An 11,821-nucleotide genomic window follows, 5' to 3' on the forward strand; every position below is an offset into this window, starting at 1 on the left:
ATCATCCTGTCGCAAAAAAGCCATGCAGGAGACGGAGTTGTTGCTTTTCAGTTGAGTTTTTTTTTCTTTTGATAAATAAACAAAACCTAACGTGGAGTTGATACGCAGATATACTGCTCCAGATTCGTAGATTAGATTTCAATAATTATTTATTCAAACTCAAGGCTATGGCCGATATTCAGGAGAGAGTTTCACATCAACATACATCCTCCAACACCGTATATCATTGTTTATACGGGTTCTACTTTTTGGGCCTTAAAAAAAGTCAGCTGGAAAAAATATATGCGAAACATCCGTCGACAATCTCAAACTGGATTACATTGTACGAGCAGAACAAGGTTTTTTCCGTAAGGAAAAAGCTAAGGTTTTCCTTCGTTTTGGAGCCGAGGAAAGAACGTGGCTAATTAATCTGTACAAAATGAATCCGGTTATGTTTCTCGATGAAGCGAAACACAAATTCATGCAATATTTTCATAAATCTATCAGAAGAATTCTTCTATCAGAAGGTTATACCTGGAAGGTCCCAGAACGACGTGCAATCCAACTACGGCAGGAGGAGATCTATCGCTTTTTTACTGAATTGAATGAGACCAGCTGGGATATTCACAATTTACTATTCTTGGATGAGGTCTCATGCGACAATAGGACATGCTTCGCACTAAAGGTTATGCTAAGGTTGGTGAAAAGCTAGTGTACAGAGGAGAATTTGTGAGACGTCCACGTTGTTCCCTTCTAAGCTTCCTCGGTGTCAATGGAATACTGGAAACTTTTTCAACGGAAGGTACATTCACACGAGCTATATTTTTCAATTGTGTTCGACAGCTAATAGGATCTGGAAAAGTGAAAAGACATCCCGGAGAATATTCCGTATGGATACTCGACGGGGCCAGAATCCTTTGCCACCGATCCATAACGGAATACCTTCGTTCATTGGGAATCGTAGTCATCTTTCTGCCGGCGTACGCGCCCTTTTTTAACCCTATTGAATTGGTCTTCGGCTATTTGAAGGCATATCTGAGACGGACATACGTGGAAAATAGTTCCAAGGATATTGCAATAACGATAGCAAAAGCTTTGAATGATTTCAAAGACAGAAGCTGTGTGAATATTTTCCGAAAGTGCGGGTATCTACAAGGGGGAACTTTTGATCCTAGTGTTGGATTGGGCCAAAACATGAGAGACATTGGATTTTCGAGGTGAATTTGACTAGTGCTGGTGAACTGATTAAGTAATTTCTGATATGTGATTTTGTGTAATAAAATACTCATTACGAAAATGTTTTTATTGATAATTTTATTCGAGCATTTGGAAACATAAAAAATTCGGAGTCAATCGCAGTCTATGCATGGTCAACATCGATGCAATCACTCAAAGTTTTGGCTAACTCCATGGAAAAGCGATTCTCCTTCGCTGCGACGGAGTTATTCATGGCCTGTAGCATCTCTGCATATTCTCTTTGCTTATCCTCCATTAATCCAATCCTTTTTCCCATGACAGCATGGTCATTGTTCAGGTCTCTCAAGATCCTGCTGTAGGCTTTGTTGATATTGTTTACGATCTGTAGATCAAGGCGAGCTTTTTCCAATAGAGTGTCACTGTGGACTGGTACAGAGCTAAACAGGCTGATCAGATGTTCAGGGGGTGTCTCGTGCATCAGTTTGTCTCTGACGCCAACTGGCTTAGTAGCAATCCAGCTAGCCCAGCAACCCCAGTTTACATCGTCGCCGCTCAAGTGCCGTCCATGATTTACTTTAAGCTCAGCCTTGATCTTATTCACGGAAACCAAAGACTCTGCTCCAGCGCGGTCTTTTTCCAAAGGCCGTTTCAAGCTCTGTTCCAATAAGTTCCATCTGTGAAGACTTGTTACAGAGTCTGAATACCTGTACACTACAACAGTGATTTCCTTTGACATCCAACTTTGCAGCATTGCTTTATCGACCTTCGCTGGACCAAAACTACGTTTGCTAGTTTTGTCTTGAAAAATCAGAAAGTTGTCGCAATTCTCATAGGATGGAGCTTCTTCGTCCCACGACACTTTTGCAAAAGAGACACTAGTCTCTGCATCCATACTCTCATGAATGGTGTCTTGGAAAACAGCCGCCCGGTACACAAACTTCGAACAGTAGATCCATATTTGTCTGACAACATCATCGGCACTATCGCCTCCCACAGCAAGAGATCCACAACGATCTTGATTTTTCAGGTTCTTGAAGCGTTTCTCGTAAACTGACCCCTTAAATGTCAGTTTGTGTTTTCTTGATGCAGGACGCTCAGTATCCGGGTACTTTCTCTGAATCAAAAACAAAACACACGCTATAATTCAAGTTACAGATAAAATCATTCAATGCGAAATACCTTTGTTGATGATGTTGAAGCTACGGGTTTCAATTCAACCATCAATGAGACCACTGGTTCTGGTTCTGGTTCCACATCCAGAAGGTATTCTTCATTGTACAACTCCTGGAAAAAATCGGATGCTTTTCCAGCCGAATCTAGGCTTATATCGTAATCGATTTTGAGTGGATCACTTTCTTTTGCATCGTTCTCGAATTTTAATGAGGATACACTTTCAGAATCACTAATCTTTCGTGTTGATACTCGCACAATATTCTTAAACTACGGGCAAACCCGGGCAAACGAATGATTATTCTGGGAAAGTTCAAGATGTTTATGAGATGAAAGGTGTTCCCGATAACACTAGTTTACAGCATTTTTGAACTCGGTAAGATGATGATCATTTCCAATGCAAAATCCTACGCTGAATTCAATGCCGGGGTTAGAAAAAAATTAAAGTAGAGCCATTTTTGAGATATACAAAAATTTTGATTTTTTGAATTTTGGACAAAAGTACGATTACTAAAATGTCAATATCTTTGGAACTAGTGCACCAATTTTAAATATTTTTTTATGGAGATGAAGCTAAATAAATTTGCTATCGTTCAAAAGAATATTATGTCTTAATTAAAAATTTAATTTTGAAGTCATTTAAAAATTTACAGCATTTTTTTTTATTTTTCCTGCGACTTTTCCATAAAAATTTTGTTTTAATCAACATTTTTAATGGGATAAAAAGATTCAAAAAATCATTCCATAATTTATTCTTAAAGTCCATTCAAAATCGGAGAAAATGAGCCTTTAATGGATGAAATCGGTTGGAAATTGTCGAAGTTATGAGCATTTTTGTAAAACACTTAAAAATGTTGCTGAAATACAACAGCTTTAGAGTTCCTTTTCTAGGCGTCGTTGTAAGCATCCAAATCGCATGTAAAGTTTTCATGGGAGATTCTTTTCTCTACATATCAATTTGATTAAGGCATATCAGGATTTAAAACCGAGTTGATATAAAAGAAATTTATTTAGGTTTTATTAAAAATGATTGAGAATCGAATGACTTTGTCTTCAATGTTTTGAACTTGTTTCTCGAATCAGAAACCAACAATAGTCACCCATCATTGCTTCATTCCAAAACCCTTGGTAACGACGTTCCATCATCTTCATTTGTTGGTGAAAACGTTCGCCGTGCTCATCACTCTCGTCACCAAGATTTTCCGGGAAAAAATCCATGTGAGAATGTAGGAAATGTATCTTCATAGACATATTCACACCTGTGTTCAGTGAAATAAAAGGATTTGAAATTAATTATATGTAACAAACACAATATTTTTGATTTATACCTATTTTCTCATAATTTTTGAGCAATTCATCGACGGCTTCCTTATAATCTGGGCTTCTGAAATTTCCTAAAAAGGTTGTGACAACACGCTGGAACGATTTCCACGCTTCTTCCTCATCTGGTGTCAAAACTGTATTGAATGCGGAATCATTGAGCAGTTTTTTGATCTGTGGGCCAACAAATACACCTTCCTTTATCTTTGCGTCAGATTAATTTGGAAATACTGATTTCAAGTACTGGAATGCCGGCCCTTCTTTTTGCAACGCTTTGACGAAATTTTTGAATAGCCCAAGTTTTATATGTAGTGGTGGAAGTATTATGCGTTCTTTTACCACAAGAGGGTCATTTTTAACGTTGTCTTTACAAATTGTGAAATTATCCGATTTTGGTCAATCTTTTCGGACGTAGTGTTCCTTACGAGCTCGACTGTCCCATTTACACAAAAAAACACATATATTTTGTGTATCCCTGTTGCAATCCAGGTAACATGGCAACCACTTTAAGATCGGAATAAATTTTCCAATTGTGTTGATTGTAATTTATCAAATTGAGCAATAGAGCCATTGATTCATACGTTTCCTTCATATTAACGGCATGAGCTAATGGAATAGAAGGTTTCTCATTCCCTTGATGCAGTAAAACGGCTTTCAAGCTCAACTTGCTGCTATCGATGAATAAACGCCATTCAGCTGGATCATTTGGCTCACCAAACTCTTCAAACAAGCCGTTTACGTCATGGCAAAAACATGCCTTGTCCTTTGTAGAATAATATTTGTCAAATTTCTTGTGACGATTCTTGTGACAAGAAATTTTGACCTCCTTGCTCAGCATGTTGTGTTCTTTCAAGCGTGATGCCAGCAATTCGGATTTCTCCTTCGATAAGTCGAGATCTCGCATCCAAAAATTCGGATTGTGTAAACAGTTTTGGGTTTCTTTCCAACTCCACCTCGAAGTCTTCCTCGCATTCCTCCTTGAATTCCTCCTCACTTTTTGTAACGGTCGATTCAACAGAGGGCGCTCGTTTCCGCTTTGGATAAACAGGATACGGGACCGAACTTGAATGTGGAACAGGTTTTGTCATAGAAGCCACTTGTGGATACTCAACTGTTTTGTGACGTCCTTGTTACTTAACTTTTGTCAAGCAGAAATTACAATTCGTTGCATGACAAAACGGTCGACGCCATATGGTGGGCATGTCAAAGGACAAATAGCGACTGACAGATAACAAATAAGTGAGTTAGTAAGTAAGACATTAACACTTATCAAAAATAGATGAAGTAAGTTAATGTCGATCAGGAAAGAACAAAGCACTACCATGTTGTACTTCAATTGTTTATATGAAAGTTATTCAAAAAATCAATATACCTTGCGCCTGACATCCACCTAGCCAAGCACGTTTTGCACAAACTACATAATACTTTTGGAATCCACGGTTCGTCAAAGTCTCCAGGATCAATTTTAAAATAAAGCCTCTATGCAGTTTGCAACGAAGCAGTGAAATTGACCGATTTTGTAAATATATAGTTGCCACACGCGTAACAAAACTTTTGAGGATCATTTTTACACTTGGATTCACGTTTTGTCGTATACATCGTTAAACAATGTTAAAGAAAGAAAGCTGTCAAATTGAGTTGGTTGCGTTAGGTTCTCGACGAGCGGTCTCACAAACACTAGCGTAAATTATATTGTTGAAAATATCCCATTTAATTTTGCGTGACAGCTGGTAGTGTTAGTGAAATGCACCGTATGCGTACACGTCCGCAGAAAGGCTTACTGGAAGTGGTGCATGAACCTAGGAGCGGGACAACGGCCAATCTTGGAACATTCAATTTCCATGATTTTACAAAAAATTTCATAACTTCGACAATTTCCAACCGATTTCATCCATTAAAGGCTCATTTTCTCCAGTTTTTAATGTACTTCAAGAATAAATTATGGAATGATTTTTTGAATCTTTTTATCCCATTAAAAATGTTGATTAAAACAAGATTTTTATGGAAAATTCGCAGGAAAAATAAAAAAAAATGCTGTAAATTTTTAAATGACTTCAAAGTTAAATTTTTAATTAAGACATAATATTCCATTGAACGATAGCAAATTTATTTAGCTTCACTTTCATAAAAAAAGATTTAAAATTGGTGCACTAGTTCCAAAGATATTGACATTTTAGTAATCGTACTTTTGTCCAAAATTCAAAAAATCATTTTTTTTTTGTATATCTCAAAAATGGCTCTACTTTAATTTTTTCTGACCACGGCATTGAATTCAGCGTAGGATTTTGCATTAGAAACGTTGGTCAACTACTAAAGTTCACACTTTTTATGTTGTTTTGTAAACTAGTGATAATCAAATTGACATTGCTAGTCAAATAATAATAATGATTATTCTTGTAGTGCGTTGGTGTATATTCTGCTTACAAACATTTAACAGCTGACTCAGCACGTCACCCAATCAGTATCTTGAGTGTGTGTGAGCAAATTGTTTGTCTCTTTCACCTTTCTTATTCCGCTGTTTACCGCTCCCTACTTTTGCTTTATCTTCAAAGTGAGCATTTGGGAGCACCTTTTATATTGAGAACACCTTGGGTGATACAAGAGCATGGAGTCACTTGATTTTTAAACAGTATGTTTTTGGTGATTCCATACTAATGCTTATGTAAGGGTAAATCTCTGATGTTGAGGAACTTTGCGGGTATTATTTCGCTGTTAATCAGCTGTCATCGAAGATAGCCGCTGCTTTTGGATTAATCGTGAGATGTACAATAAAATTTAGTGCAAAAACACGACGATGCGAATAACAACAATAATCGATAGTCTTATAAAACAATATAGCGAGGAAAATGACGGCTTCGACAATACCTTTACTTATTATCATCAGACAAAGTCCAGGAGCGCTACATTTTGGCGCCAACCCTGAAACATGATGTATTCTCATGCAAAAAATAAGCACTCAATGACTTTATCACCTCCTGACGATAATAGGTAGGTAAAGGTATTAAAGGGTGTCCACAGTTAAATTGAATCACTTAGAAGTACTCGCCAAAAATAAGTCTCTCAACCGATTGTCATGAAATATTCAGGGAATGTAATATAGCTATATATAAGCTTGGTCTACGTATTTTTATTTCACTCTATTTCTTCACCAAATCCAAATGCAGGGCTGTTACAAGATTTTCTAAATTTGATCCGCGAAATCCGCGATTTCTCAAAAGAAATCCGCGACTTCAAATACTAATCCGCGACAAAAAAAAAAACGGTTTTCATAGACTAAAAATAGCATTTGCATACTACTACATGGCATTTCAAGCTTATTGCTGATAACATATTAGATTTTTGCCTGCTCTCAACTTTGAAGTACTTTCACATTTTAATTGAGAGCTTCCTATGCCTGTACCATCCTATGCCCTAGAAAGTAGAGAAATTTTCCAACTCGAAAAATTAATAGACCGGACGGGAATCAGTCGCCTCCAGCATGGACTTGCTTTGTAGCTGCGCCTTTACCGACTGAGCTAAAGGAGTATCGTTTGTAACCTTTGAAATTAAAAAAAAATAACATTGTATCATTTTCAGTTATATATGTATAGTATAAATTCTTAGTAATTAATAAACATAATAAAACACCCTTACATTATGAGATTCTATTGAATAATACCGGCCAAGATTTAAAAAATAAATAATTCATTTTCATTTGAAATGCAATTTTTTTTTGAAAATTTACCTTTGCGTCTCTGACGTATTTTTCTGTCCTAAATGTTGCAGTTAATTTGGCTCTAGTTTTCTCACTTTTAACCGATTCAAACCAAACACCCTGCACATAATCGAGAAATTACCAGAGTTTCATAAGTCACACTTGTTGGTCACGAAATTATAGGTTTTCCAAATCGTCCAGCACGGAGAACAAATTCGTTAAGTTAAGATAACAATCCTAATAGTTACCTTCACATGGAAAAATATTGTTGTTTGAAAGAAACCTATAGTTATTCCAACATTAATTTGACCGTCAGCTCAATCATATCTGCCTTATAGATTCAACTGTTCATCTTATACTCAATTCAACTATAACTTTGATCAATTATAACAACCGTCAAATGTAATTTAGTTATATAATTTGGTTTCAAGTGATTATCATAAATCCACATACTTTTAACTTGTGATGCGTAGAGCAGGCGATAAGATAGCTTGCTCTCACGCAAACACGGTTCAAATCTTAGTTGAATATTCTTGTTCACCTTTTTTTATGATTTTTCAGTTGTGTTTTTGAGATCGATAAAGAAGCAAAACAAACTTCCTTAATATGTCGATAATGAAGAGCAGTTCGTTTAATGAACATTGTAATCTAGATGTTCAAGGTTCTTCAAATCGTCCTGGAGTGCAGATAATTTGATCTACTAGGTCAACCGAGATTAGGACAATGTCTCTAGTATCGAAAGATTTCCAGACAGATGCACAGTGTCTATGTGGATCATGCATGAACTATTGTCATGTATACCAGATGTTTTAAGTCCTCCAAATTTTTCTGGAGTTCAGATGATTTATTCTACTAGATCAACCATGACTGGGATAAAGTCTGTGGTATCGAAATATGTCCAAACAGATTCATGGTGTCTATACAGATAATGTTTAATTATTTCCACGTATACCAGATGATCTAGGTTCTCCAATTCGTCCAGCAGTTCAGATGATTGGTTTTACTAGATCAACAAAGACTAGGATAATATCTGTATTATCGAAATATCGACTTGGGCATCCTAGAACATTTGGCATACAAGGAAATAGATTGGCATGATCGACATAGACACTGCAAATTTGTTTGGGCATATTTCGATACTACAGATATTGAATTAGTCTTGGGTGATCTAATAGAAAAATAATCTGATCTCCAGAATGATTTCAGATCATCTTGTATACGTAGCAATTGGTCGGGTACAATCCACATAGACACTTTGAATCTGTTTGGACATATTTCGATAGTACAGACACTATTGGAGTCTTGGTTGATATAGTAGAACAAATCACCTGACGATTTTGAGAACCTAGAATATCCGGTATACATGGAAAAATTACTCGCATATATACGATTCGTTTATGATTTGACAACGAAAAATACTATGTTCATATTGTAAAAAAAGGAAAATGTCTCACATTGGACAGACCTCAGGAAATTTCCGTGTAAATCCGGTGTGACTAATGGAATTGAGATCATTTCTCGATTATTTGCAGCGTGTTTGGTTCGAAACGGTTAAAAATTGAGAGCCAAATGAACAACAAAATTGATGACAGCAAAATAATCCGGGACGGAAAGGTTACAATGAATTCCACATTTTTTGTGACAGCACATCAGTCCCTTCGCGATTTTCGCGACATCATTTAATTTTTCCGCGATTTTCGCGACTGAAAGTTCAAATCCGCGACAAATCCGCGAAAATCGCGAAATCCGCGAAATTCGCGAAATCCGCGCCTGTTGTAACAGCCCTGCAAATGCCTGAACTTTCTTCTTAATTCCACCCATAAGGTTTTGTACAACGGTTGAACCGACTTTTTTTTTTGCTTTCAACCATGATTTCAACATTTCCTGCTCCATAGTGACAACTTTAGGATGCTTACGGAGTTCGTGTTTCATTATAGCTAAGTATCTTTCGATCGACCGCAACTCTGGTGTGTTTGAGGGATCCTTCGGCACGAAATTGACCCCATTCGTCTTGTACCACACCATAACGTCCTTGGAGTAGTGACAAGAGCCTAGATCCCGTTAAAAATTGTAGGAACGTTGTGTGATTTGAGAAACTGAAGCTGTCGTTTGGGCAGGCACTCATTCACGTAGACTTGGCCATTTACGGTTGTAGTTGCTACGAAAATTTTGTGCAGTTTTCCGCACGAACAAGCCTGCCAAATCATGAATTTATTGGGGAACTTCGACACTTGCTGTTTCCTGAGGGAACTTGTCTTTCGCAGTCACAGACTGGTTTCCCGGAATTTGTTTGAAGTCCGCTTTTACGTATGTTTCATTGTCCTTATACAGCAGCACAGAACAGAAGGTGCAAACAAATCGGTGAATAACAAAATGGTATGTTTTTCTGCTCAACAAGCGATGCGTTGTGGTAGCGTTCCACACGCACTCACACTATCATAGCTTGCTGCCTATCTTAACTGCAGACAGAAGATGCTTTCTACCGCTAGGTGGGCTAGTGTTCTCTAATGAAACGTGGAGCCACTTTCTGAACCGTAGTTCCCCTTCTGTCAACATGTGTGAGTACAGCTTATACCCGCTTTCTGGCTGTACTATTCTGTCGTTCATTGCCGTTTGGTGCTTTCTGAACCTTGAATGCACGTAGTCTTGCTCGTTTCTTGGCTTTCTGCACGAAACTTTTTGTCAGGTACAGTTTTTTTTTGCGACATCCCGAACGGAACAGTTGGGTTTGCGTTTAAATGCAGCAACCACTCGCTTGTGATCTTCAAAGCAGTATACGGTACACTTTTTTTTACTCACTTGCTTCCGATTGACAGTTAAACCAAAAAAGAATATGTACTCCGAAACGTTTTATGACCCGAGAAACAGTAGATTGTTGGATTCCCAACATCTTTCCGACGGCTCGGTGCGAAAAATGTGGGTTGTTGAGGTGAGTGTGCAAAAATCCATTTTCAAAACTACAAGAAATTTCACAATTAAACTCACGCTTTGTAAAGAATACACGCTGAGACTATTTCACCCAGAATTATAGCCATCTCCCCTAGAATATGGCATGATCAAATTTTCTATGCGCTCTACAGAAGTGTAAAAATCCTAGAAGAAGGAGAAGATTTCAGAGAACGTTTGCTGTTGATTGAGGAATGGTTGTGATTGTGGTTTGCGAAAAAAGGTTTGCAATGTTTTCAGCGCACTTCTAACGTCATTGCTTTCTTCTTGGTCTTAAAACCCATGCTTTTATATATGTAACTGGGATCTATATCATAATGACATTTTATGACGAAAACGCTAAAATATACCTCCTTTCTTTTCTTCCCCCCACAGGAAACAAAAAACTTCAACGCGTAACACTGTCGATCTCGCCGAAGGGCATCGAAATGTTGGACCTTACAACGGGTGAAACTCTGTTGCAGGTGTCGATCTACAACATTTCCTACTGCTCGGCGGACGCCGCCCACGATCACGTGTTCGCGTTCGTCGGCACTGTCACCAATCCGGAAGCGGAGGTAAAGGAAATGTGCTTCCGCAAGGACGCCGAAGAGGTCGAATTCGAAGGACCGCTGATTTGCTATGCTTTCCTATGCCAGAAGCGCAAAATGGCCCAAACCGTAACGCTGACCGTGGCACGTAGCTTCGAGAGGGCCTATCAGATTTGGCAGAGCAAGCAATTTCACGCCGAACGGAAGCGAAAGGAGCTGGCGAAGCTGAATGCAACCAATCGAGTGGAAAGTAGTAACAGCGGTAGCAGTAGCAGTAGCGGCAGCAACAGAAAAACGGGGCTGCGAGATGAAGCGGACAGTCCTAGTTTACTGATCGATTTCAACTCGGATCTGACGGCGGAGATTTGCTCCAAGGATCATCGGGAGCTATTGCAGAATACTTGGGTAATTGTGTGCATATCAAACATTGATAAGTTAACTTTGTTAAAATTTGATTCTTTCCACTTTGAAAACAGGTTTCATTTGAAGATGATCAATCGCAAGAATTCTTCGCAGTGCCAAATCTCAATACTGCCAATGGATGGAGCAGGACGGCTATTTGCTCAAACTGAGGGAATCTTCAGCTGACTATGTTTAAGATAGTTTGTAGTTGTTTTTTATGATTATATTTTACGATTTTGAATAAAACGAAAATCCAAAAAAGAAACCTTCATCGAGCACAATATGAGAATAGTCTTAAATATAATTGTGATAAATCTGGATATTTGTACTTTTTTATGTAAAGCTAAAAATGACCCAATAAATCAGAACGTTTAAGTCGAACCAAAAAGGGGTGAGCTTTTCTGTGTGACAGGGATTATCAACAATTTTTAACCATTTTTGGTAAGGTCAAGTTATGGTTCGCGTTTATGCGGGTTGATGGCTTTGGTTATCATCGTTCACAGTGATTGGCAGCTGGCAAATCGTCGAATAACCTTAAAATCCACCATAACTCCTTGCAGCTCTCCGGAATAGCGACGTACTC

At 38.0% G+C, this 11,821-nt stretch overlaps 2 protein-coding genes and 1 pseudogene across 3 annotated transcripts in view; 2 read left to right on the plus strand and 1 right to left on the minus strand.

Moving 5' to 3' along the window:
* The window catches only part of LOC135707516 (low density lipoprotein receptor adapter protein 1-A-like), a 50,679-nt gene extending 39,158 nt beyond the window's left edge, over positions 1 to 11,521 (plus strand). For both annotated transcript variants that reach the window (XM_065229362.1, XM_065229366.1), the window contains 2 exons: positions 10,682 to 11,241; positions 11,313 to 11,521. In XM_065229362.1, coding sequence (XP_065085434.1) covers positions 10,682 to 11,241; positions 11,313 to 11,408 — 656 coding nt within the window. In that variant the 3' untranslated portion in view covers positions 11,409 to 11,521. The remainder of the gene's footprint in view (positions 1 to 10,681; positions 11,242 to 11,312) is intronic.
* LOC135707174 (uncharacterized) lies at positions 147 to 1,300 on the plus strand (annotated as a pseudogene).
* On the minus strand, positions 1,228 to 2,320 carry LOC135707234 (uncharacterized; the record flags this gene model as incomplete). Its single annotated transcript, XM_065229007.1, has 1 exon — positions 1,228 to 2,320. A coding segment is annotated over one exon (981 nt), but the record flags the coding sequence as incomplete, so codon positions are not given.
* Positions 11,522 to 11,821: the final 300 nt, after the last annotated feature.

The sequence above is a fragment of the Ochlerotatus camptorhynchus genome, unplaced genomic scaffold (genome assembly GCF_037179485.1).
Source record: "Ochlerotatus camptorhynchus isolate MF236.1 unplaced genomic scaffold, CSIRO-AGI_Acam_v1.1 ptg000024l, whole genome shotgun sequence".
Lineage (NCBI taxonomy): Eukaryota > Metazoa > Arthropoda > Insecta > Diptera > Culicidae > Ochlerotatus > Ochlerotatus camptorhynchus.